At 40.6% G+C, this 27993-nt stretch overlaps 2 protein-coding genes across 3 annotated transcripts in view; one reads left to right on the forward strand and one right to left on the reverse strand.

Moving 5' to 3' along the window:
* Window positions 1-233: 233 nt before the first annotated feature.
* On the forward strand, window positions 234-27689 carry LBR (lamin B receptor). Of its 2 annotated transcripts, none has more exons than XM_031438447.2 (14): window positions 234-366; window positions 5095-5273; window positions 6921-7124; window positions 9614-9760; window positions 9988-10180; window positions 11259-11455; window positions 13384-13438; window positions 16050-16241; window positions 16960-17063; window positions 17946-18071; window positions 20896-21064; window positions 24447-24527; window positions 24619-24741; window positions 25403-27689. In XM_031438447.2, the coding sequence occupies exons 2-14, from the start codon at window positions 5109-5111 to the stop codon at window positions 25561-25563; spliced, it is 1917 nt and encodes a 638-aa protein (XP_031294307.2). In that variant the 5' UTR covers window positions 234-366; window positions 5095-5108; the 3' UTR covers window positions 25564-27689. The 2 variants fall into 2 exon arrangements, with proteins under 2 accessions (XP_031294307.2, XP_064333339.1); XM_064477269.1 differs by lacking the exon at window positions 234-366 and adding an exon at window positions 4583-5007.
* DNAH14 (dynein axonemal heavy chain 14) overlaps window positions 27671-27993 on the reverse strand; it is a 258985-nt gene continuing 258662 nt past the window's right edge. Inside the window, exon 84 of the mRNA XM_031438276.2 lies at window positions 27671-27906. Coding sequence (XP_031294136.2) covers window positions 27691-27906 — 216 coding nt within the window. The 3' untranslated portion in view covers window positions 27671-27690. The remainder of the gene's footprint in view (window positions 27907-27993) is intronic.

The raw sequence follows: 27993 nt of genomic DNA on the forward strand, positions 1-27993 counted from the left end.
GGACTAACACGGCCTTTGGGCCGCACCAGGTGCGGACCATCTCGGGTCCTCTACCCCCATCACTGGCCGGGACGCGCGGTGGGGCGGGGCAGGGCGGACGCGCCACGGCACGCGACCAATCGACAGCGCCGGGCATGATTCAAAAGGCCGAGAGGCCAATGGGAGTCCTGGGGAAGCTCCGCTGGCGGGGGGCGAGGCGAGGGGGGCGGGGCCCGGGAGGCGCGCGCGCCCGCGCCCGGGCTTCGGGGCCGCCGGGCGCGAGAGCGAGAGCGCGGAGGGGTAGTGTCGCGCGCGCTGGACTGCCGCCGGGTTGCTGCTCCGAGTTTCTCTCGGAGCCGTTTGTGTTCCCGCCAGAGCCTGGAGCAGGTGAGCGCCCCGACCCCCGCCCCACTCCCCGCGGCGCGGTCTTCGAGGGGCCGAGGGGGGAGGCCCGCGAGGCGGGCGCGGCGGGTGGGCCCGGGGGTACCGGGCCTGGCACCGAGGCCTCGCTTTCCCCTCATCCGGGTCGGTCCTGGCCGCTGCTGGCGAGGCTCGACCTGCGCCCGGCCCGGCCAGCTGCGGAAATGGAGCTGTGGTCTTAAACTGCGGACATTTCCCTCCATTTTGGACGCGCCGCGTCGGAGTAAAATGGTGTTGACTGGGGAGGGTTTGTGGGTGGGAGACCCTCCCCGGCCCGTTTGTCCCCGCCCTGCAGCACCCGCCCTCTCCGAGAGCCTTTTTGACAGATTAGCGGGTGCCTTGGCGGGCGCTGCTCGTGGGGAGGCAGAAAAGGCGCGGCAGCCTGGCAGACGGGGAAGTGGGGTTGCAAGACTGACTTTAATTTGCGCTGGTTGTCACCGGCCTTTTAGGGTCGTGGCCACCTCGGTTTGGCGACTCTCCAGTGCTGACTGCCTGTGTTGCATTCCTTCGCCCCGTGTTTCTGCACAAAGAACGGATAGTTAGGCAGCTTTGCGTGCTCCTGCTAAAGCTCGATCCTGTTTTTTTCCCGTTTTTAAGGCTTAAAAAATTACTTCATAATGACACCTTCTGACATTTGTAAGGGACATTTAGTAAACGCTTGACTGCAGAGGGCCTGTTGACGGGCAGTTCACCAAAATGATTGTACAGTCTGGTCGGGAGTCATGCTGTGGTTACTCACAGAACGATCCAGTAGCTACATTGGACAGCGCGTGGGCGACCCAAGGGTTCACCAGCCTGGAGTGAGTGTGCTTGCTCGCCTGCTGTATGAGGGTTATGCACGCGGCCAGAGCCCAGCTAGACCCACACTCCTGGTCCCAGCCTTTAGGGACCTTGCAAACAAACATGTGCAAATCTGTAATTAATTACATTTTGTAGCACCTGCTGTGGAGGAAAGGATGGTGGGGGGAGCTAATTTAGACTGGGTTGCAAGTCTAGTTTAAGTTTAGTTTCTGAGAACTCGCTAGGGAGGAGAGAAAAGAGTGAGTAGGAGGGAAATTGTTATTACCTTCAGTTCTTTACACTACTTAGAGGAAAAGTCAGGTCATCCTGCCTCTACAGCCAGGAAGGTGGGATTTCTTTTGCATCCTGTGGCGGAGACAGAAGGTAGGCCAAGGGGTCCTGTTTGCATTTTGCCTGGAAGGCCAGCCTTGGGCGCAGGTGTGTGTTACACTTCATCTGAGCTTCCCTTTATCTGTCACATTTAGACTGATTTGGAAAAGTGAAGGAAAGATGACCAAAGGCCCTTGTAACACTGTGATCAGCACAGTATAGCACATTCTGTTGTGTTGATAAACAGTAACATATTGGAGCTGAAATGTGTGAGGATTCCAGTGCCAATTGACACTGGAGTTAGCAAGCCTGTGGCTTGTAGAGAAAAGCCTGAGGGTCCCCATGTTTCCACTGCTAATAGGCAATGAAGATACTGTGTTCAGTAAACAAAATTTTTCTTTGCGAACATTCTTGGCTGAAACATCCCTTCCTAGGGAGGCCTAGCCTAATGTGTTTTGACTCCATTAGGTGAGTGCATGATGACATGCACAAATGTCCTGGGGCTTTTCTGTCCCACCTGGCTGATACACTCCAGCAGGATTAGGATGTGAGGTGCTGTGTGACAGTTGTGTGTGGCTCTTGTGGGAAGTGGGGGGTGCACATATGATGGTGGTTTCATATTTGGGAACGTCTGTGTGTAAGATAGTGGTCTCCTGGCTTGTTCCTTTTTCTTTTTCAACCACCACATGAAAGAGCACTGTAGAGTCCCAATTCTTAATTTTTTTTTAAAATTAAGTTTAGAGATCTAACTACCAGATATCTTACTTTGTTTAACCTCAGATATTTAATTGATAATGGAATGACCTCGATGGCATTGACCTGTGCACAGATGCTATGTCTGTGGTGTGTCATAGGTACAACAGAAAGATGCCAAGAAATACATTTTCAAAAAGGTACAGACTCTGCTCAAGGACCTTTTAAAAAACCCAGGTGGTCCCTACGTCCTGAGGGACTGTGTTTCAAAAGTTTATAAAGAGTGATTTGAAACTTGAAAGGCACCTTCGTGGAGAAAGATGTAACTGTCTTCTTCCAACCCTGGTTGACCAATGTCAGAGAACTGGTATTAATAACAGTGGTTTGGTTTTAGGGGGTCCGAGGAGGAGGACGGGGCACAAGAGAAGAGAGGAGGGCACATTTCCTTCCTCTTTCTGTGTTTGGAGGCCCAGAGCTAGCTCAGTGTTGAAATAGGCAAAACTTGCTGTTGTCACCTTCCTTTTTTGTGCCCCTCCTCTGGGTCTCAAGGTGTCCACTGTCCCCTGCTTCCTAAGTTCCCCTCACCATGACTCCTCAGCCATATGTGACCTTATCCCTAGAACTCCTGGGCTCCTCTCCCCACACTCCAAGTCCAAACCCTTTCATTACCCCAGTGATGCTATCTCAGGTAGGTCTGGAAAGAAGCACTCTCTTCACTAATGTGTAAATTGAGTGACATCCTCTAATCACCAGATAAGCCTTTGGGTTTTCTTTCATCTACTGACCTAGTGACTATCTATCTAAACAAGTGAAGCTTGTTAAACTTTTTCTCAGGTGATTAGCAGTGAAGAAATGTGCTTGGGAAAGACTTTTTCTCAGGAGGGGTGATTTAACTTTCTCCTTTCTTAACCTGGGAGCGTCTTCAAAAATTCTTCAATGTTATTATTGTTGTGTAATCAGCTCTTGGCAGAGGCTGGGGGAGGAATGTATATTTACATGCCCAGATGATATTTTGGAAATTGCTTAGTTGGTGAGATGAAGGTGATTTAAGGAGAGATTTTTCTGTCCTGCTGTCTGCTTCTTAGACTCAGCCCTGCTAATTTCACTGGTGTTAGAGACATTCTGTTTTGTCCTTTGGGAACGTGAATCTGCTTGGGGGAGCACCCAGCAATCAGTTAGTGTTTGAAAAAAGGTGGCAAACAGGCCTCATGTAAGTGGCAATTCCTGCAGTTTGCTTGTGGCTTCTTAGAGTGTTGTTTATACAAACCCTCATGGGCCCTGTTTTGGTTCAGTGGAAAGGAATGTTCTAACTGGGGGTCGATGTCTGCTGTAGGCTTGAGAGAAAAGGGCTGGGGTGCTGGCCCAGGGCTGTAGTTGGCTGAGTTACTTGGTGTGCGCTTGGGACTTCAGCTGTAAGACTTCAAAGCTTTGTGAAAACCTCAAATTCGCTATTCACTATAGACTTAGAATTATTTTTCTCCCTGTTGGTAGGTTATAGTAATGTTAGTTATACATCCTTTATTTTCCTGGCCTGTTTCATAGTTTATTGTTTTTTTAATAAAGGTAATTTATTACAAATTAGATACATTTTTGAAGCCTTTATAAGACTACAGTCCTCCCCCCCTTATCCACTGTTTGGCTTTCTGAGGTTTTACTTACCTGTGGTCACCTGTGGTTCAGTAATATTAAATGGAAGATTCCAGAAATAAATTTATGAGTGTTAAATTGTGCACCATTCTGGGTAGCATGAAGAATGCTTGTGCTGACCCTCTCCGTCCAGCCTGGGATGTGAATCATCCCTCTGTCCAGCGTGTCCAGCCCATTAGTCGCTTAGTAGCCGTCCTGGTTATCAGATGGGCTGTCAAGGTATTGCAGTGCGTGTGTTCGAGTGACCCTTATTTTACTTAATAATGGCCCCAAGGTGCGAGAGTAGTGATGCTGGCAATTCAGATATGCCAAAGAGAGGCCATAAAGTGCTTCCTTTAAGTGAAAAGGTGAAAATTCTCAACTTAATAAGGAAAGGGAAAAAAATCATATGCTGAGGATGCTAAGATTTACAGTAAGAGCAAGTATTCTATCCATGAAATTGTGATGAAGGAAAAAGAAACCTGTGCTAGCTTTGCTGTTGCACCTCACACTGCAAAAGTTTTAGTGTGTGATTAAGTGCTTAGTTAAGATGGAAAAAGCATTAAATTTGTGCAATTAGGTATTTTGAGAGAGAGACTGACCACATTCACAAAGCTTTTATTATAGCATAGTGTTATAATTGTTTTATATTTGTTCTATTTTTAGTTATTGGTAACCTCTTATGCACCTAATTTATAAGTTAAACTTTAGCATTGTTATGTATGTATAGGAAAAAACAGAGTATATACATAGGGTTCTGTGTTGTATCACAGGATTTCAGGCATCCACTGAGGAATGCCTGGGAGCCTTGGAACATGTCCCCCTCAAATGTACATTTATAAATCAGAAAATGTGTGTCCTTTGTGAGATTGTGCCTTGTTAATTAAAGAAGTATAGCCGCTGTCAGTGGGTAGCATTTTGCTAAGTGCAGACTTTGTGTTTTGTCATAATTAATCCTTAGCGCCACTTACCTGCACCACAGTGGCTGTATAAGTGATTCCCAGTGAGGTTCCGTGTAGCAGAAAGAACCACCTCTGTGTCCTGACTCTGTTTTTATGCCCTTAGACAAAACAGTGAACATCCTTAAGCCTCAGTTTTCTCACCTTTGAAACAGAAGTTGTATAGCTTCTCCTCTAGAGGTTTTTCTGTCCCTAAAGTCTTGACCAGTTAAAAATTTTGGTAAGTTGTATTTTAGTGTTCAGTCCATGAAAAAAGACAAATGTAAGTGTGTATGCACTGATCCCATTTTTTTTTTAAACTATTCAGACTGATTTTCAAAAATGCCAAGTAGGAAATTTGCCGATGGTGAAGTGGTAAGAGGTCGCTGGCCTGGGAGTTCCCTTTATTATGAAGTAGAAATTCTGAGCTACGACAGCAGGTCCCAGCTTTATACTGTAAAATACAAAGACGGAACTGAACTGGAACTGAAAGAGAGTGATATTAAGGTAAGTGCTCTTTGGTTTACGGAATATATTTATAATAATTGGGAAATCACTGTAGGTGTGGTTTTTAAGTGTAGAACAGTCAGGTCTGGCTCTCTTTGGAGGCACAGGGTCACGCTCCTGCTTTGGGTCAGGTCCTGTGTTTGGCTCTGGGAATGTCTGAGTGAGGCACGGTTCCCTGTTCCTAAGAAGCTTCTATCCTAGTCTGCTGGAGAAGTCGGACACTTACATCCATCCTCCCCCTGGTCTAATACACTCTGTCATTCTGTGATCATTTGTTGCAGGTGGTCCTGGAGCACATCAAGGTTAGGGAAGGGCACAGGGTTTTGGGAATGGCTTTCAGAGCTGAGTGATAAGGACAGAGGGGAAAAACTCGGGTGATGGGTGAGGGTTGGGGGGCTTCCACAGTGAGCATCATGCCGAAGGCTTAAGGTCGGGGACATAGACGGCCAAGTCCCAAAAGGGTGTGTGGGTGAGGGCCAGGGGAGGGCTGAGCAGGAACTAGAACTGGAGGGGTTTGGGCTTCATCCCGAACACCCATGATTTAATCAGGAGATTTGAGTTCCTGGGCTTCTCAGTCTGTCTGCTGAGGACCTGAGCTTGAAAAGATCTTATCTGTAGTGTATAAGTACTTATGTAAAATACCATAAAAATGAGTTACTAGACAGATTAAAAAAACAGAAAATAAAAGCCCTAACTTTTTAATGTCAGATTTAACAGACATAAAATTAGTTTGTCCAAATGCTATGAAAATTTCTACCCACCTCTTCTCAATTTCATTCCTTGTTGCAGATCGGGAACAAATAGTTCTTGAGCCCACAGCCTGTGGACCACAGTTTGAGTGCTCTAGACCAGGGGTCGCAACGTTTTTGAATAAAGGGACAGACTAGAAATATCTTAGGCTTACTGGCCATATAGTTCGTGCAGTGTGAGAGCAGCTCTGGGCACTCTGGAAGGACGGGCATGGTTGTGTTCCGATAAGATTTTATTCATGGACACTGGAATCTGAATTTCAGATAATTCTCACATGCCACCAAGTTTCATTTTTCTTTTTGATTTTGTTTGCAATCATTTGAAAACTGCAAAGCCGTTCTTAGCTCCTGGGCCACACCAACGTGGTGGGAAGGATTTGGCCTGGGGTGGTTTGCCTTCCTCAGGTCTGGATCTCTGGAAACACTGGGAGTAGGTGAGGGCAGAGTGAAAACTGCGAAGTAATCCAGACTTGTACTTGTTCTCAAGATCTGACTGTGTTTTGCTCAGAGTGAAACTGTGGGACTACTTTTCTTGTTATTGTTTGTGTGCTGATTTCTTTTGTCCCATCACCTCAGTTTTAATCAATGTTAATTGTAACTCTTCTTGTGTGTGTTACTGGGAAAATGTACAGCTAATTTGTTTAGGACATTCATTTCATGACAATACCTTCAAAGAAGAATGAGGAGTGGAAAGGCTGCATTGGTCTCAGGAGAGATGGGTCACTAATGGCGCATTTGTCACTGGTCTCTGATAGATGCTCAGGTCCCATGCGATCCCGGGATGGTTTTAGAGTCAGCGGTGCCAATCACTGCCTCTGCTGCCCTCCTGTAGTGCAGGTCTGCCTGCCTGTGTGCATTACGGCTTTTGGTGAAGCTCTGCCTTCTCCTCCCCCTCCAGCCTTTAACCTCCTTCAGGCAAAGGAAAAGTGGCTCAACTTCCAGTTCTCCCTCCAGACGCCGAGGGAGCCGTTCAAGGTCTCGCTCGAGGTCCCCTGGCCGGCTCCTTAAAGGTTCCCGCCGATCCGCCTCTGCTTCGCACCAGGTTGACATTAAGGAAGCAAGGAAGGAAATACTGGAAGTTAAACTGACTCCGCTGGTACTGGTGCGTGTCTTGGGCGATCTCCGCCCTTTTACAGTGTTTAGTCCACCCAGAACATGTCTTCCCCTTTGTGTGTGTATGTTCTCAAGTTATTTGCAAGTTAAAATGTCAGTGAAATGTCAAACCAAAGGGAATGACTTTGGAAGATTACTTAAAAAAATGAACGTTTGGAAGAATAGAAGGTTTAATGTTTTTAAATACCATGAAAAAGAGTATTTTTAAGTTGTAAGAGTGCTGTTTAATATTGTGGTTAAAAAAAACAATGTTTAAATTTGAAATAGATGTAGATTATAGATTGAACGGAGTACGTTTTTTTTTATAGTGTATAAATGTTCATGTGTTAAGTAACGAGACATAACTGTCATAAAAACATTCTTGGGGGGTGGGTGTAGCTCAGTGGTAGAGGGTGTGCTTAGCATGCCCAGGGTCCCGGGTTCAATCCGCAGTACCTCCATTAAAAAAAAAACAACAAAAAACCATATTCTTGCTTTCTTACTATCATAGTTGATTGCTTTTTCTATATTCAAAGATGAGACTTTTAATAGAATTACTTTCAAGGTTCAAGTTTGGAAATATCAGGGAGTGCAGGGCCTGTAGCACCTTGCACAATGAATATTTTAGACAGTAGACCGAATAGAAATTATAAATAAAAAGAATAAAGGTAATTTTTGAATTCACTTAACATTACCTCTTCTGGATAAAATGCACACCAATTTTTAATAAATTGGATTATGCACATAGCGTTTTGAGTCAGATTTTTAAATTTTAAGATAATGGGAATAACCTGCTATGTTACATTTTCAACCTCACTTTTGTTGTTGTACGGTATTGTTTAGATATATCATAAATCATACAGAGGTAATGTAATTGTTAATTCCCTTACTGAAAGATGTTTAGCTTTTTTTCTTTCTAAGTTTTCATTATTATAAACAAATATTCTTACACAACATCCTTAGGATAAATTCTTAAAAGTGGAGCTGCTAGGTCAGATGGATAGAGCAGATTTGAGGCTTTTAGTACATTATTGCTTCAAGAAAGCTTATAGCAGTATGAGGAGAGTATGAATGACCATTTTCTCATTCTGAGTGTAATAATAATTTTTTCTTCTTTGGGCCAATCTGATTATCAGAGATTTTCAACTCACCATTTTAACTAATAATTACTGGTGAGTCTGAACATTCTGTTAGTGGCCGTCTTTACTAGTCAGGTGACTCAGGTTAAAGAATAGATGCTGTATGCTTTCTGTCGCATTTGACTTTTAGCTTTTAGTGACCGCTATGTTTTTGCAGTGTAACCTCCTTATAGTCCTAGTGACCCAAGAGCCACAGACTGGCTTTGCTCCTCACCATTCGAGCCCCGGGCTCACCGTGGACCCATTTCTGAGTTGAGGATGGGGTGATGCCTTAGGCTACATGTAGCTCTGACATCACATTATGCTTGTTCTTTTTGACTCCTAATTGTGGTCTTTGTGATACTTTGCCTCACTGTGCGAGTATCCTGTCAATTAGCAGTCAGTACAGTTTAGGGTCAGCTGACTGGCTGTGTTACAGGATTGCATTTGTGGTTGCTATGGATTATATATTGGACATTTGGAAAACAGAATGCAGGTTTTAGGTGAGACTGCTGCTAAGTAGCTCACTGGCACTTTGGTAAACTTAAGTATATGTTGAATGCTAATCACAGCTCCATTAGACCTTGATTTGAACTAGAACTTTACGCTACATTAATGCTGTCTTTTGCCAGTTGGCTTCCCAGAGGGTACTTGCCTTTTTAAATTTGTTTTCCTCCTATTGGTTTATTAGTGTTGTAATTTGTCAGTGACTTTAAAGGAGCAAAGTTACAGATTTCAGCCATGCATTGCCTAGATATTGTTCTGTAAGCTAAATTACTTCCTCTGTACAGTTGAAAAGAAATTCCCTCCCTCCACTGCTTGAAGAGAATGAGCATTCAAGAAAAGAGACTAAGGGAGAGAAAATTCAAGGTTAAATAAAAATGAGGCAGATAGATGAAACTCAGAAAATAGGCAGTTTGTAGGTTACTACTAGTAATACTCCATAAATACCCACTATTTTTTTTTTTTTTAGTTTTATATTCTGCCCACTATTTCTTAATTTCTCATTATTAGCTATTTTGGGGCAGTGAATGTCTTTTCCTCTTTTTTAAGTCAATTAATGAATTTATCAATTTTAACTTTATCTGCCTCATAGAAAATATTTTTGGAGCATTTGTTATTGAACAGTGAAATGATAAGATTTGGTCTACTTTTGTTTAAAGATCCAAGATTGGGAAAGATTTTGAATATTGGAAAATTCTAGTTAATTTTATTCCATTTCATTTTTAATAAAAGTAGGCTGAAATTCTTTAGCATTAAGGCTGTGAAACTCTTGAGTTTGTTTTATTGCGTGGTTTCAAATAGTAAATTTTTACCATCATGTTCATTTTTATTAAGTTACCATTCTTATGGTTAAAATGTTTCATATTTTTCAATTTAGAAGCCATTTGGAAACAGCATCAGCAGATACAATGGGGAGCCTGAGCACAGAGAGCGGAATGACATACCGCGCAGGGACACGCAGGCGCAAGCGAACACGCAGGCGCAAGCGAACATACAGGCCCAAACGGTGTCTTTCTCATCTCAGGTAATTGTTTTCTTTGTTAAAGTCACTTTCTCTAAAGAAGACTTTGGAAACCATAATTTTTCTTACTATCTTTTCTAAAATTCTATCCTTCAATTAAGACTGAATATAATTTACCAAATTTATTCTTATTAGTATATGACTGTATTGAGATGCTGGATTACTTAATGTGGTAGCACTCATGATATTTATTGACTACAGATATTTAATACTTTTTACTTTTTAAATAGGAAAAATTCCCGTTGTCACAAGAAAGTAGTTATCTATCTACACAGTACAGCCTTCGTCCAAGAAGAGAAGAGAGCAAATTAAAAGAACTGGATTCTAAGGAAGAAAAGATTGTTACAAAAGGACCTACATCGTTGAGGACCTTTGAAGCGGCAGGCCCACAGCCAAAGAAGTTAGAGTTTGGAGGAGTACCTGGTAGGCATCAGAACCGGCTAAGGGAGGGCAGACAGGGTATGTGAGCAGTGGTTGCTATAAAGTGAACAGGAAAGGCTTTCTCTGAAGAAATCTGAAGCAGGCCAGCTAATGAGCCAGGGGGGAGCCTGGGGAAGAGTTTTTAGTTAGAAGGAACAGCAGGTGCGAAGGCCTGAGTGGAGCATTTTTGAGGATAAGGGTGCCATTGTGGCTGCATTGAAGACTTTTAGCAACCTGTCAATAGATTTTGAGCAAAGAAGTGACAAAAGGAAGGTTAGTGTGAGAGTTGTAAGTGGGAAGGCTGGTGAAGGATAAGTGACTGGAAAATCTGTTAATAATTAGACTGGAGGTGACAGCCCAGGCTTGGCAGTAGCAGTGGAAATAAGCTGCATGTGTCCAGGGAGGTCATGGTGTCTCCCCTACCTGTTAGGTGGGCTGTTTATGAGGGTCAAAGATCTAAAGCATTCAGAGGCTTGGAGTTATTAAGTGGGTGGAGCTGGTGAGATTTTAAGAGCTAGTTAAAAAAAAAAAAAAGTGCTTCTTGTTCAGCTGGTTCAAAATCCTGCATGGCTTAACTACTTTGTATTCTGTAAGTTATAACTCTTGGCTAGCTTATCTGTTAAAGACGGTGTCCAGCATCACTTAAAAGTCTGCACACGTATTACATGAATGTGATACTATTTTAAGTGTTAGAAACTTAGGGATATAAAGTTTCTGTCTTTTTAAAGATTAGACCAATAATTTATAGATGTTCCAGTCTTCAGTTTGCTGGAGTTTCAGCATGTTTGTTCCCATAAGTGGTTGCATTTTAAACATTTCAGAGCTTGGTTTCCGAGGTGGGATTTAGCTGTTCAGTGCTGGACATCTGCGGTTTTACTACTTTGATGCCTGTGGTTGCTTTCCTACAGGATGTGACAGGTAGAGATTGGTTAGGACTTTCTGATGATGCATTAGGAACTAGTTTCAAGCAGCTTGCCAGACTTGAGTTCTGACCTTAGAAACCCAAGTGATTCTTGAAAAAAATAAAACAGAACAACCTGGATTGAAATTAGAGCCTTGAATGTTCACTGATGGTTTGCAGGTGTTTTTCTCATCATGCTTGGCCTGCCTGCCTTCCTCTTCCTGCTGCTGTTGTTGTGTAAACAGAGAGAGCCCAGCCTTCTGAATTTCCCGCCGCCTCTGCCAGCTTTGTATGAGTTATGGGAAACCAGAGTGTTTGGGGTCTACCTCCTCTGGTTTTTCCTTCAGGCTCTGTTCTACTTACTACCAGTTGGGAAGGTAAGGTTTTGTTGGTGTGTATAGTTTTATGAGACTTTCTTCCCTTCGCTCCCGTGTTTACATAGACATTTATAGTAGTTTTAAGGTTAAAAGCTGTCCTTGGTCATAACTGCCCAAACTTAACTTAGTTGCAGTTTGTTAATAAGCCTTTACTCTTGTATCTGTAACACTTGCTTACTAAGCAGAACTTTAAGAATCTGATTGAGGGTTCTTGTGTGCCTTTCCAAACCAAATAGAAAAGGATACGCTATTCTGCAAAATATCGTGACTCATGATAGAGGTTATTGGGGGGAAAAATTCCTTCTTAGTATATGTCATTTCAGATGTAGAATTTTAAATTATCAGCTGATAAGCTACTGAGCTCAGTGGACTTTAGTCCGTATCTTTTAACTTTTTTTTTTTTTTTTAATATGGTGAGTTTCCAGTTTTCATCTCTTTCAGAAATTTGTTGTCAGGAACATTTAATGTTCTTTTAAAATTCAGGCAATGTCTTTAAAATTTGTCCTCATTGCTAAGTAGTTTTTTCTTCTTTCAGTAAAATAGTTTATTTGGAACACAAGATTCCCTAATCAATAAATAATTCATTTAAAGATCTTATTCTTAGGGCTTTGCAAGTTTGCCAGCTGTAAACCAAAGGATCAGTTTTACTAGGAGCGGCAAATGTGGCAAATGACAGGAGGACAGAGCTGCAGACTTTCAATACTTTGGAACCTCACCATGACATTATTGTCTCTAGAGAGAATTTTGAGTAATGTGAACCTTCAGGTGTTTTTATGAGAAGGCTCTAGAGTAAAAGTCACAAATTCAGATAAACTTAGGTAAAGCTAGTTCAAACTAGACAATATTTATTGAGAAAAGCAGTTTTGATGGTTAAAATATACATATGTATTTTTTAAAGTAGAGGTACTAGGGATTGGACTCTGGACCTCATGCATGCTAAGCATGCTCTCTACCACTGAACTATTACCTTCCCCCTATATATATCTTTTTTTTTCTTCACAGACTAAAACCCAACACAGTAGTTGTTAGATACCTTTACTAGATAGAGATCATTTGAAATTAGCATGTGCGGTTTTGCTAATCTGTAAACAAATACTACATTTTCCCTAGGTTCCCTTTCATAGCTAATGAAAGGGTAAAGTAGTTTAGCCCAAGACAAATGATACCATGTTAGTATTTTACAGTTTATAATGAATTGCCACATTTCTGAATAGTTATTTTGGGGAATAAAATGTAGCTGCATTGGGCAAATGGACTTTTCTATTTTAACTCGTCCCATTCAAGTCATGTGTTTCTTGAGTACCTTTTGTACGGGTATGCTGTGGGTGATCCAATGAAGAGAAGAAATGGTCTGATCCAGGAAGTGCCCTCTGTCTCTTATTGGAGATAAAAGAATCATGTGAAATATTGAATACCTAGGTGAGCATGTATGTATAAATAGCAGAGCAAGGGAGTGTATGAATACATGTCATCAGAAGCACATGGGCCATAGCAGATTGGGTAAGTGGGGTTGAACCCCATTGAAAGGACAGCACAAATGTAAGACAGTGGAGTTGTATTCTGTTCTGTAAGCACTGGGGAGTCACTGAAGAGCTTTGAGCTAGGGATTGACTAGATAATACAAGTTTTTGAAAGCACATTTAGTCTTGTGGTGAGACGTGGATGGTTGGGAGAGGGTGGCTATTGCCATAGTCTCAGTACACTGAGAAGTCATCCACTAGATTTACATTTGGGATAAATTCCTGAAGGTGGAATTCCTTCATCAAAGGGTATGCCATGAAGATTTCTGAAACTTGTTACTGAATTTTCCTACTAAAAGATGATCCTTCTTGGGCATGTTGAAATGTAAGTGATATTACAAGACATATATATCATGGTAAAGTGTGCTTTTTAAACTTTAAAATTAAAAACAAACCTTTTCTTTTAAGGTTGTAGAAGGAACACCTCTCACTGATGGAAGAAGACTCAAGTACAGATTAAATGGTGATTTTTTTTTTCTTTAAAGACTCAAATCAGTAACTTGATAGCTCAGACTTTTGGGTATTGTACTCTTTAAACTGTCAAAGCCGATTACACCAGAGCAGTAAATGGTAAATTCTCTCTCCGTAGTCCGAAGGGCACGCAGAGAAACTGCTCACACCTGCAGCCAATATGTAAAAATTGTGCCATGTAAAGTAACGTAGCCCCTCACTTTCTCACTCTCCGGTTCTATTTTCTTAGTGGCATTTATCACTCACTGAAGCAATTTTGTCTATGTATTTTATCATCCTGAGTCATTCCCACGGCCCAGGAAGTCCTGCACTGACGTGGGCTTCCTGGCCACTCCCACCCTCGGGAGCCCTTGCTCATTTGCTCCAGCCACTGGCCTCGGGGCTGTCTCTAGGCTGTATTCTCAGTGCTTTTGCCTAGAAAACTTCCCCCCCCAAATGTCAGATGGCCGCGGCTTCATCCTTGTCACATCTCTGCTCAGAGAAGTGCTCAAGTCCCTTCCTTTCCTTTACGCTGCTTTATTTTCCTCTACGACAGGCCTTCCTGACATCAGTGTACTTGTCTGACCTTTGGGGTCTCCTCACTAGAAGGCAGCTTGTGGGCTGGGACGTGCCTGTGTCCCCTTGGTGCTAGGGAAGTGGCTGGCCTGTAGGAGGCGCTGTGGATAGGAGCCCTGAGCATCTCGGGAAGTGGGCAGACATTGTCCCTCTTGATCTGGGACCTCCGACGGTAGAGTGTGTGCTGAGTAAGAGATCAGTCCAACTTTGCCAACTTTGATAAAGTACAGTTAACTTGCTTTTAAGAAATATGTATATAGTGTAGTTATCCTTAAAAGGTTTTTCCATTTTAACTGGATTGAGTAGACTGTTTTCATTTTCTTGGGAATTACATTATAAATTTTAATCTTTGGCCTTTTTGATATCCTATCAATTCTCACCTTTCTAATTTTGGGTACTTTTTCAGTGACTTAACCTAGCATCCACTGTCTCTGAAATCACTCTACTGGGCTCTAAAAGGGAAGCCAAAGATATTTTTGATGCCTCTGCTTTTTGTGCCAAGTGTGTAAAACTTGAAGCTAGCTCAGTCCCTGACCCCTGCTTAACACTTATTTGCTGCAACTGTCAGATATTCTGTTTACTTTTACCAGATTCCTTGCTGCTGGAACCAGCTTTAGAATCTCTGACACACCCTGTCTTGTGTGCCTTGCGACCCCAGTGAGGCCGAGTCTGGGGAGAGATGGGGTTTTCGCCATCAGGTCCATGATACTCATGTTCTGTGGGCTTCTCTCTAGGTACCCATTTACTTCTGTTCTAAGTGCTTTTCTTTTCTGTTTTCACTTCCCTTTGAGGGTGAGTGAGGCTCCCTCTGAGACTGAGCCCAGTAGTTCCCGGACTTGGAGCTGCTGGAGGAGCAGGCAGTGGCTGGGCTAGTCTGATCCTTCTTAAAATTTCCTCATCTGGTTACTGGTCCTGCTGTTAAGAGATTTCTCATTACGGGATTGTGCCATCGTAAACTAAGGAGAGCCCTAAGACGTTTTGAGTAATTTCATCCACGTAGGCCAGAGAGCAAGACACTGCTTTCTCTACCAGTCCTTTTCTTTCATATTCATAAATTTTATGAGAGTTAAATGAATATTTTAAGAAGTTAAAAAGTCGAAAAAGTTGGAAGTTACTCTTTGGAGTAAACCTGGTATGTGGAAAATGTGGATTTAAATAATAAATTAGAGATGACCATTTTACTTTACAAAAGCTTTGATTTTAGAATTCTTTTGTAAGTAACATCTACCTCTTTTCTGTGTTTGACTGTTTTTATTCACATAAAACTGGACGACTTACTCAGAGAACAGATTCTGGAGGTACTCAGTGCCTGAAAGCAAGACTATTTCTTGAGTCAAAAAAAAAGCCAACAGTACACTCAGCCCCTGTCTATTAGGTGTAGCAGGGCTGGCTCAGAACAGGAGTTCCTCTTGTGGGTCCTCGTGGGTGCTTTTTACTTTGGAATGAATGTCTCTGGCCCCACAGTCCCTCCCTGACATCCTCGCAGCTGCCTGCCTGGCCATGGGGGGCATTTGTGTTGTGACCTCTTCTTTAAGGGCAGGGTCTTGAGATCTGTGTTTGGGAGGCAGAATATGACCAGGATCATTTGAAACCCGTAGTGATAAATTATTTCAGGTAAAAAAATTTATGATTTATAACCACCAAGATTGCCCTAAAGACTTTAAAATGTGTTTGGCCCAGCTCTGTCAATAATTAGCCATTTGACTTTGGGCCTGAGGGTTTGGATTATGTGAATTTTGAGGTTCTTTTCAGCTCTTCAGTAGTGACTTTCTGTGCACTTCTTTTCAGCTTTCTCTTAAATTAAAAACAGATGACTGTTCACAATGAAAACGAATAACTTAAGTATGTTAAAATATTTGAAAAATTGTGTGAGAGATAATGACATCTACAGTGAAGGCTACTAACCTCAGCGGTCCTGCTTGTTCACATATTTGTGTGTATTTAGCCCGAATAATGAAATAACATTGCATTGTTTTATAATGGTATAACTCTCACATGAACACTGGGTTAACATTAATTTTTCCCCCTCCCCCTCCCCTTTTTTTAAGGATTCTATGCTTTTATCCTGACATCTGCACTCACTGGAGCATCTGTCTTCTGGGACGTAGAGCTTTGTTATGTGTACAGTCACTTCCTTCAGTTTGCCCTGGCAGCCACTGTTTTTTCTGTGGTCCTGAGTGTTTATCTCTACGCCAGGGCTTTGAAAGCGCCCCAGGATGACCTGTCGCCGGCCAGCTCTGGTGAGCGGTGTTAGAGCATGGGGCCCACACACGCGTCCCAGGAGCATGGCCCCTGGTCCCCTAGCAGCCGTTTCTAGGCTCTTTTAGCTTTAGTTTATGGGAGATCAAGAGAAGTAGGGGGGGAGAAAAGATGAAGAAAAAATTTAAAGATAAAAGGAAGAAAATTTATTTGATTTTTTTTCCCCTCATACTTCCCTATTCATTTCTTCCTATTTTAGTCACTTGCTGACAATAAGACGTTTTAAGAACTTACAGCATTTTAGTAACATGAGTAGCATAACAATAATGACAAATACTATTTTTTGTTCTGAATAGTAAACATCTTTTAAAAAAACAAACAACAAATAATAGAAATTAGAAATTGGTTGATTCTAACCTAAAGTATTTAAAGCACCAAAAAAAAAATTAAGTTGCATATTTTAAAAATTGTGAGTCTACATTTAAAAAAAAGCTCCAAATTCCCTTAAAACCCAGGACTCTGGCCTTAAAGGGCCCCATGCTTGTAGCAGCATGGATGTTTCCAGATAGGATCAGCTTCCCCTGTCCCCACATCCTTGTGGTCCCTCTTGGCTCTCACCACCATGCCTTCCCTCGCTGGCTGTTTGCCAGGCTCCTGGGGGTGACTGAATTGTGCCCTGGATAGTAGACAACAGTGCAATTGTAAAGCCTCATAATTGGGTTTGGAATACCGTCTGGATAAGAACTTTTCCCTTCTTAGGAAATGCCATCTATGATTTCTTCATTGGCCGTGAGTTAAATCCTCGGATTGGTACTTTTGATCTCAAATACTTTTGTGAACTGCGCCCTGGACTGATTGGATGGGTATGCCTTTTTAAAACTTTTTAAAAATTTCAGTTCAGTAGTACAAATTAGTCTTTCATTTAGAAAGAATTGTAGACAGTTTTAAAGTAAGCTTGTGGGTGGTATGTTTTTAGGAATAATTACAGCTTTCCATAAATCTGTCTACTTAAAATATTTTCTTTCTGTATATACAGTCCAGAGGGTTAAGATGCCCTGTTACAGGTTATTAGACATTAAAAGGGTTTGTTTTATTTTGATTGTATCAGTTTATGTTCATGTAGGAAAATAATAATGTAGATGAATTTATTAAGAAAAAAATGTATTTTGACCTAATTTTAGACTTGTATGAGAGTTGTAAAAATAGAGTTCCTTCATACCACTTTCCCCAATGTTAACGTCTGGCAGAACCATAGCATAATTATTAACAACAATTAAAAAAAACCCCAGCAAATTAACATTGTTACGGTATTATTAATTAAATCCACAGACCTAATTTGAGTTTCACCAGTTTTCCACCTTTGGAGTTTCCTTGCTCCAGGATCCTCCTCAGAGTCCCATGGCACATTTTCTTGTTATTTGGCCTTAGTCCCCTCTAGTCTGCAGTAGTGGCTTTCCTTGTCTTTCATGACCTTGACACTTTTGAAGGGTACTAGTCAGTTATTTTGTGAGAGGGTCCCTCAGTTTGGGTTAGTCCAGTGTTTTCTCATGACTGGAGTGAGTTATGCATCTCTGGCAAGAGCTCCACGGAGAAAAGTGTCCTCAGTGTGTTATATCAAGGGATTCATGAGGTTGGTATGTCTTATCACTGATGGTGGCTGCTTGCTAAGGTGGCACCTGTGGCCTTCTCAGCTAGGAAGTTACTCTCTCTGTCCCTAGAAACTATTTTTGCCCCTTTTATTTCAGGTGGTCATTAACCTGGTGATGCTTTTGGCTGAGATGAAGGTACAGGGTCGTGCTGTTCCATCCTTAGCAATGATTTTGGTCAACAGTTTCCAGCTCTTTTACGTGGTGGACGCTCTCTGGAATGAGGTAATTCATTTTAAGAGCCTTGGAGTCAGACAACATTGAGTGTGGGTGAGTGACCTGACTTCTCGGAGCCTCGGCTTCTTACACAAAAAATGAGGAGAATGTAACCTGCCTCCACGGCTTGTGATGGATTAAAGGAGATGTCAGGCCATGTGACTCATTGAACTGACACACAGTGAGCGCTGACAGATGCTAGGCGTCTAGGAATTTGGTGATACGTCCATGTATATTAGCTGCTTTTTCAGGTGCTAAATATTTAAGGTCTGTGGATCTTGGCTTTGTGAGTGTGACCGATACATATAAATAAAACAATTTCTTAGTTATTCAATCAGATGAAAATGGATGGGCAGATTATCAAATTAGGATAGTGTTTTTTTGGCTTGTCAAGGGGCAACTAGTTCTTAAATAATAGGGGAGATGTTTTATTGTTGGTGTTTCAGAATACAAGGAATAGCTCTAATAAGATGGATATAAAATCACAAATCATAATACACTGAGGCAACCATCTAAATAAAACTAAATTCCTAATACATGGTGTTTCTCATACGTTGATACATCATCAGTGTTTTCTGCTACCTGAAGACTAGTAAATGTTTGCTAATCTCTCTCAACTAAATATATTCCTCTTGAAAATAGTTTCTTCCTTGGGCCTATTTTACAACTGTTTTGTTAATCATATTTACTGTTATCTTTGTAATCATCTCCTCCAAACTCCGAGTTGAGTTTTCTTTCAATTTTTAAAAACAAAATTGGCAGCCCTACATTATGTTCCTAAACAAGTTTTCATGGCAGTCTACTGACATTTTGAGAGATGGTCCATCTCCTTTAAGGCATTTTTAAAAAACTAGTATTTGGTCATATTTAGTTGTAACGACCTTGAGAACTTGATACTGATAGGTCGATAATCTTCCTTTTCTTGGGGAGAAGATGAGGACCTCATTGAGGTGAGCAGACCTCAAGTACAAGTAGCCACACTCGGATTCTTGTTGAGCTCTTACCACCTAACACAAACCTGGGCTGAGCCCTGGAAGCTCTAGAGATGGTGAGAGCGTCTGAGAAGAGTCCTCCGACAATTCTGACTACTCAGAATTAAATCTGCCTTTGAAATTTACAAACAAAAACCCAACTCTTGTAAGTGCACTTAGTCTTACCAGTTACCGGTCTTTTTGCTAGTATGTAATAAATAGCTCCTAAGAAGGTGGTAGATTGCATTTTATAAGTCAGATGATACTTCTCTGTTGCTTTATCACCTCAGATTTTTTTTTTAACCTCCTATCTGATGGCTTGGCCATGATTAGTGATTCTCCCATCTAGCTTTCTGTCATATAGTGGTAGTCACTTTTTAAGTGACTTAGAAATTCATATTTTCTAGAGGTTTAGACAAACATTGACTTCTGTTCATAGAAAATATATCTTAAGGTAAAACTCTTAAGGCAATTTTTCACCAGAGATAGTGGATTAGAGTGGATTGTTTTTTTTTTTTAATATGTTATCAGAATCTCGGCCAGGTTATAGTAAGCTTCTTGAAGAACAGACTTAATTTTATGGTTTTCTTTAGTATCTGGCACATTTCTGGGCAATTCATAGATAATAATTTTCTTATTAGGCTAGATGATAGAAATTCCTCTGTGTGTTAATGTGCCACACCTTAAACTGTGAATACTAATTTAAATATGAATGGCCCTTCCTCTGAGCTCTGCCAGCTGAGCTGCAAATCCCTTGAGGTCCCAGGAACCAAGGGTCCTGCCCCTGCCTGGCACCAGCTCTTTGTATCCTGTCCCCTCACTCCCTGCCCACTTTGTGCCCTTGTTGTTATCATTGGTCTGCTTTTTTACCCGCTGCTGTCTTTTTATCACCTTTATCCCGTTTTGGCCCAGGAAGTCAGCTTGCAGGTCTCAGAGCCTATGTGCGTACACATAGGCACTCTGGACCAGAGTGTGAGCCATAGGGCCCAGAGGTTATGACATCCATTCTTCTGTTCCATCGTCTTTTTGCTTTCTTTCTGGAAAAAAATGCTCTTTGGAGACATCACTCTTTTTCTTTACCTAGAACACTGATACTTCAGCAGAGCTTATACTTGCTAATTTTTCTAGTGGCTGGTGTGGAGTGGAGTCAGAGGCAGGTTAGAGATGTCCTTGGGCTGGACCTCCTGAGTTTTGACCTTGGTGGTCTCCACTTTCTGGAGTTGGGCCTGCAGGTATCTGGGTCCAAGGGGACCTGGCTGCTGGCTCATGCTGACCAGATCCACAAGAGAGTGCGTTCACTTCCTAATTTACCCTGAGTGGTAAAGCAGGCCGTTTCCCATGTTGCCGAGTAACAGAAAAGTGACATGAAAAGCCAGATCGTGACCAGAAATTAGGTTGGTGCATGTGTGCTCAGCGGAGGGGCGACAGGTGGAAACACGTGTTCCCTTTCTTCTACCTTTTCTTCCAGTGGAGAGAGCCACTTAGTTACAGTGCGGTCACACGACTGCTCTGGGCTCCCACGGGTGGGGCGCCTGAGAAGTGCCTCGTGTACGGGGAGGGTCGGGGAAGGCAGCACAGGGCAGGCTTCAGCTGAAGTGGGAGAAGGGTGTTCCGGGCAGAGGGGGCCTGTAGTTTAAGGACTATGGAGCGAGAGGGCAGAGCGACAGGAGATGAAGCAGAATGACTTAGTGTGATGCGCACGCCGAGGAACCAGGGCCCCACTCCCACCTTTAAATGGTTTTGGTTGGTGTGCCTTCCCTTTATAAATTTGACTGTAAACTTGTACTTTATTTCAATACTTTAAACATAGAAGCTTTTCTCCCCCAACTTAAAAATTTTTTCTCCTCTCTATACACTTATAGGAAGCATTATTGACAACCATGGACATTATCCATGATGGATTTGGGTTCATGCTGGCTTTTGGAGATTTAGTGTGGGTTCCATTCGGCTATAGCTTGCAAGCCTTTTATTTGGTCCATCATCCAAATGAACTGTCTTGGCCAGTGGCTTCTCTAATCATTGCTCTGAAACGTGAGTATTAATTTCAGGCTCTGTGTATTAAATATTATGTCCTGAGTCTTTTGTGCCCTGTTATCTCCAGATTTATAGCATGACCTTTTAAATGCCCATGATTAGCTCAAGTTTGAAGTAATCTGTGATGGATGAGTTGAGTAATAAAAAGATCCTTGCATCTTGCAAAGAGAATGGATGTTTCTTTCTATGGATTCTTTAGTAGTTCTTTAAACATAATTTTAAACAAACCATTTAGTTTTAAAATTTATTAAATTTAATTTAAATTAATAAGTTGATTTAAAATTTTACTGTTTTAGTAATGATTCATGCTTATTCTGTTGAGTGCCTGCTTTTTCTGGTAGCATCTTAAAAAGTAAGAAGATTGGTCTTGCCTTCATAGAGCTTACACTCTACCTGGAGAAATAAGACACTCAGACACTGGTATGAGGTGTGTGAAGAGTCTGTGAGAGGGATTTACAGACCAGATATGCTGGGAGTTTAAGGTAGAGAGAACTTCTTGTCTTAGTGTGAACTTATTGGAGGATGAGGTGTTTGATCTGAATCGTAGTGGGTAAAACTGGGATGGGGAGACAGGGTCAAGTCGGACAGAGGGAACACCTGGGCCGGGGTGGGGTCAGGGCAGGAGTGAAGAGTGCATTTGGCTGGGCGGTTGTGGATTAGCCTCAGGATGGCTTTTCTTCTGTTACACTGCTCATTAAGCACATCCTCTAGAGGGAAGGCAGGGAAAATTAGCACTGCACTTCAAATATTGCTAGTTTTGCTACACTAATTAGTATCCATGGTAGAAGAAATTCAAGCCATTATTTATAATTGAGATTTAGTTTCATTGTTGGCCAACACATGCCTGTGTGTTATTCAAGACAGGATATGTATATTTTACAGTTGAGCTAAAAATGTTATTTATTACTACTTTATTGAGGGCTAACAATATAACAGTTAATAGTCAGTGATGGGTCAGGGCCTATAATTTTGACATTTGAAGTGAAGCTATCAATTTGTAGGCTTGCAGTGAGATTTGGCATGTATTTATGTGCAAGTTGTTCTGGGACTGACTTTGAGCTACAGTTTGATTAATAAAGTGTTCACGTTATGGCCGGTAGATACCCTAACTAAAAGGTGATTGATTATACTGAATTCCAGTATGGATTTGATTGTAACATGGGCTACATCAGATTTTATTCATGGATGTAACTGTACCTGTTAGTTTTGCCTTCAGGGTATTCCCCAGGTGGATAATGAAAGCACTGTGATAATGAGACATCAGGATCGCATCTTCTTTTGACGTCTTGAGATTGAGAGGTTTTGAACTGTTTTTAAGAAATCAAGCTATTCGGTACTTTAGAAATTTCCTCAGAGCACAGAAATAACTTTTTTTAAAAACTGAAGTATAGTCAGTTTACAATGTTGTGTCAGTTTCTGGTGTATAGCATAATAGTTCAGTCATCCATGTACATACATATATTTGTTTTCATATTCTTTTTTCATTATAAGTTACTACAAGATATTGAATATAGTTCCCTATGCTATAAAGTATGAACTTGTTTATCTATTTTATATATAGTAGTTAGTATCTGCAAATCTTGAACTCCCAATTTATCCCTTCCCACCCTGGTAACCATAAGTTTGCTTTCTATGTCTGTGAGACTGCTTCTGTTTTGTAAATAAGTTCATTTGTCTTTTTTTTTTTTTTTTTTTTAAGATTCCACATATAAGAGATATCATATGGTATTTTCTTTCTCTTCCTGGCTTCACTTAGAATGATGATCTCCAGGTCCATCCATGTTGCTGCAAATGGCATTATTTTATTCTTTTTTATGGCCGAGTAGTATTCCATTGTATAAATTATACCACAAATTTATCAAGAAATATCTTCTTAGTGAAATTACATATGCTTTTAAATATAGATTATATCTAAATTGTTAAATGAAATTTTTTCCATTCTTCTTTAAAAATTAATTTTTTTTTATTAATAGACTACTTTTTAAGAGCAGTTTCAGGATCACAGCAGAATTGAGCAGAAAATAGAGAGTTCACACATAGCTCTCCCCACCCACATGTATATACTCCCCTACCTGCAACATCCCTCATCAGTGTGGCATATTTGGTACAATCGATGAACCAACATGGGTACATCATTATCAACCAAAGTCCATAGTTTACATTAGGGTTCACTCTTGATGATGTACATTCCATGGGTTTTGACAAATGCATAATGACATGTAGCCACTACTATAGTATCATACAGAATAATTTCGTTGCCCGAAAAATCCCTTGTGCTCCATCTATTCATCCCTCCCTCCCTCCCCCCAAACCCCCGGAAACCGTGATCTTTTTATTGTTTCTCTAGCTGTACCTTTTCCAGAATGTCATTTGGTTGCAATTATATAGCTTGAAGCCTTCTCAGACTAGCTTCTTTCATTTAGTAATCTGTCTTTTAAGTTTCTTCCATGTCTTTCATGCCTTGATAGCTCATTTTTTTAACTGCCCATATATTTTTAAATTTACATATATGTACTCTTCATTGTTTCTAAGAATATTTAGAGCTTTAGCTTTTAAACTTACATAGTTGTCAAAGGAATAAAAAGCCAATCACAAAATAAGAATTAATTCAAAAAGATACACACACCCTGCTATTAACAGCAACATTATTTACAATTGTCAAGATATGGAAGCATCCTAAGTGCACATCAGTAGTTGAATAGATAATGGGAGATGCAGCATATATATATGTAATGGAATACAACTCACCCGTAAGAAAGAAGGATATTTTGCCATTTGCGGCCCTTCATTCACTTTTTTCTTCACTGCAAAAACCAGAATTTTATAACTGGCATAAACATTTCCATTACATCAAAAACATCAAAATACCTAGAATTAAACTTAACCAAGGATGTTACCTATACACCAAAAACCGAAATGACACAAAGAAATAGAAAGATTTCTTTTGCTCTTGGATTGGAAGAATCAACACTATCAAAATGGCCATTCTACCCAAAGTAACCCACAGATCCAGTGCAACCCTCATCAGAATACTCACGACATTCCTCTCAGAACTAGAACAAACAATTCCAAAATTTATAAGGAACCACAAAAGACCCCAGACAGCCAAAGCAGTCTTTTTGTAGGTCTTTTTTCCCCCCCTTTCTCATTTTTGTTCTTTTCTTATGGTTTGATGACTAGAGAAGGTCCTGTAACATTTGTTGTAAAGCTGGTTTGGTGGTGCTGAAATCTTTTAGCTTTTTATCTGTGAAGCTTTTGATTTCTCCATCAAATCTGAACGAGAGCCTTGCTGAGTATTCTTGGTTGTCAGTTTTCATGTGCTTTTAAATATAGATTACATCTAAATTGTTAACAAATGAAATTTTTAAAAAAATTGCAGTTTGTGGATATGTAATCTTCCGATGTGCAAATTCCCAGAAAAATGCATTCCGGAAAAATCCCACTGATCCAAAGCTTGCACGTAAGTATTGGTTTATATTTATATTATTTACACTACATAAAGATTTTGTTTGTCTAGAGATCATTAAAAGTGTATTCTCATTTTTGTATAGATTTAAAAACCATTCATACTTCAACGGGAAAAAATCTTCTTGTTTCTGGATGGTGGGGCTTTGTTCGCCACCCCAATTACTTGGGTGATCTCATCATGGCCCTGGCCTGGTCCCTTCCGTGTGGTAAGCATTTAAGAGAACTGGTTCAGCTCCTTCTCCAGCCACCTACAGAGTACTGTGTCCTCATCGGGTCTAGGTGTCACCTGGTAGAGGTTGGGGTTGCCCGTTCCCCATCTGGGTGCTGGCACCTCATTCCTCCAGCTTCTGAAGGGAATTAGGGATTCAGAGCCTGAAGCTTTACTCTAAAACATCTGCAAGTGGAATTTTAAGTTTTAAATTGTGCCTTGTAGGTTTTTTCTAAGCAGAATATGTGGAAATTAAGTTTTTATTCATGGCTAAGTGTATACAGATTCTGAAGAACTTTGGTTCTTAAGAAGACAAGACACATTCTGTTTCGTTTGTGTTTTGTGCCTGCCCCGCCCTGGCGGTGCTGGATGACAGTCCTGCTGCCCAAAGGACTGGAGGGGAGCACACGGGGAGATTTGCTCTAAATACAGGGACAGATGTCCTGACTGTGAAGGATTGTGAGAATGGATGAATCACTTTTCTCTGAACAGCTTTTAATTCAAATCCTACCTTCTGCTACATACCAGTGGCATTTTATGAACCGGTTTAGGTGTTTTCCTCATTTAGTCTGTTTTTAGAGGATTTGGGGAAAGGCAGGAAACAATACTGTGTAGCGAAAATAAAAATACCCAATACTATTTACTGTTGTTACTCACAGGTTTTAGTCACATTCTGCCTTATTTCTACGTGATTTATTTCACCACGTTGCTGGTGCACCGAGAGGCACGGGATGAACAGCAGTGCAAGAAGAAGTACGGCGTGGCCTGGGAGAAGTACTGTCGGCGCGTCCCTTACCGTATCTTCCCGTATATTTACTGATTCTGGTCGAGTGCACTGTCTGAATGCTTCTGCAATTCTGCCTTCCATTTACAAAAAAGGAAAAATCCAAAACGAACCTTTCATTGCACTGACAGGACCTTTATGTTTTTCTTTTTGAGGTAGGAATATATAGAGCCAAATAGTAGTCTTTTAATGTAGCCATTTTTATTTTTATTAAATCATAATAATTAACATAAGGAAAATATAAAGATATCAGAATTTGAATCCCAATAGGAAATTTTCAATCCTTAAAAATCTGAAAACAGGAAAGTCTTACAAATGCAATGAATACTATTGATTTTATAAGGTTTTTGATGACTTTTCAATTTTTGATTCATTTTGTCATTCATTTTCTAACATGAAAACACTGTTACATTTGCTAGTTACGTGATGTGAAGGTCCTCTGGTCAATTGTGAAGAGGGAGGATTGTTAGTGGACACTGTTTAATGAAGACCATTAGTAGTGGTTTGCTTAACCTCAGCTTTGAAAACTGCGTTTGAATATGTAAATAGATAGCCCTTCTGTAATATATGGTGACTTCAGATTTTTCTGTATAGTATTTTGAATGTGAAATAATTTTCAGGGCTAAGTATCTTTTTAACAAACATTTGCAGTATTTTAAATTAAGTTTTGTAAAGTAATACATGTGAATTAAACATTTTGAAATAAGTAGAATTCATTTAATATTATATGAAAGATGCTATTAAAACATAGAAAGGATATTTTTCATAATCCAAAGTTTGTGAATTTGGCTTTGCTACCTCAATTGCAGGTGTCTGTTTGCCTTTATAAACTGTTGCAAATAGAAAAAATATATATTTTTGGAATAACATCACTATTTAAACATTTTTACACAGATTGGTGTTTGAAAATTTGCCATTTCAGGCTAATATTTTTATATGTTTTTGATTTTTAATTAAAATGTGTTTTTGCTACTGTTAGCTCATGCAGTTTATACTGTATTTTGCATATCCTTTATATTTACAAAACTCTACTCCCTATAAAGGAGTGTTGTGTTCATCTTTAGAAATCTGTTTATGTAAAAATTATTTAAGGGAATAGTTTAAAATCATCTTAGTTTAATAGATGTGCATAAGGTAGCTTTAGCCATTAAATTCTACTTAAGTTGACATAGTCTCATTATTAATTGTCCTATAATGGAACAGTAGCAAATTCACTAAACTTTTATATTCAGTTAAATTGTCCTCAGTATCTTAAACATAGAGGAATCTAATAAATACAGTGTGTATGTTTAAGTAAGTCTTTAATTATACATTTTATATATGAGCCATTTAGATATGCAGTGTTCATCCTGCACTGCAATTTGAAGTGTATATAGCTGAGCTTATGTTAATGTGATCATGAAGTTGGTTTGCCCTAGCATTCTGCATCCTCCAGTCTTTAAAACATGGTTGTGGTGATCGGTCAGTGTTCTAGTAGAGAATCTGCTGATGCCAAGAGAAAAGCATAAAAACACTGCCTGCATATATCAATACAACAGGAGTCACCAGTGAGGCTTGAGAGGTGAAGGACATTAATTCTTTCCTTGGTAATGGAAAAAGAGCTGTTATCAACACATTGCTGCAATTCCTGGATGTCAGCTACAATTTGTTTTTAATTTTGTTTTGACGTGTTTATTTGACAAGTTTTACAATGAAGTTTTAAGTGGGAAATAAAGTTTGAAAAGTCTGCAGGCAGGCCAGCAGTGTCATGTTTTGTGTTCTCTCAGAGCAGCCAGGGAAAGTATTCCAAAGAACTACTCTTCACGTATATTTATTGAATATAATTGCAGAAATCACTCTTTGGAGTCAAATTTCATAAAAACATGCCCTAATATCTTGCCAGTTGCCAAGGTTTTCCCTTTTAGAAAAGTCAAACCTGCAGCTTTCTAGGACATGCTCCCTCACCTGACCTAGGGCCCGGCCACAGGGACACTGCTCAGAATGAAAGCAGCTGGGAGCGTCCCCTGCGTGTTGACATTTTTCTGTACAGGTGGAAGGAAGGGACTGCACTGTCTGGTCTGGCTGAACCTACAGATATTTTCATAAAGGATGTTGACCACATGTGAATGTCTTGAAACATGTTAACTCTGGTTAGAATAAAAAATTGTTTTTTATTATGGAAATTTATTTTTCATTCTCCTCACACAGTAATGCAACCTGCATCGTGATCCAGTGACTAGGAGGTTTCTTTGTTGATAAACACACGGATGTTAAAAAGTTTGAGGTTAAGTCAGCAGTTGTCAAAGTTCTTGACCTCTCAGGTGTCAGGTAAACTGGGCACTCAAAAGTATAGAGTTCAGACTCTGTCTGCTTAGAAGCATTTGGCCTTTCAGTAGAAATCTTTGGAAAAAAATATCCAGTAGTCAAATTACATAGTTCAAGCAAACCAATGGCTCAGATTCTCTATAAACTAGATTGGGGGGATTT

Source organism: Camelus dromedarius, chromosome 21 (genome assembly GCF_036321535.1).
Source record: "Camelus dromedarius isolate mCamDro1 chromosome 21, mCamDro1.pat, whole genome shotgun sequence".
Lineage (NCBI taxonomy): Eukaryota > Metazoa > Chordata > Mammalia > Artiodactyla > Camelidae > Camelus > Camelus dromedarius.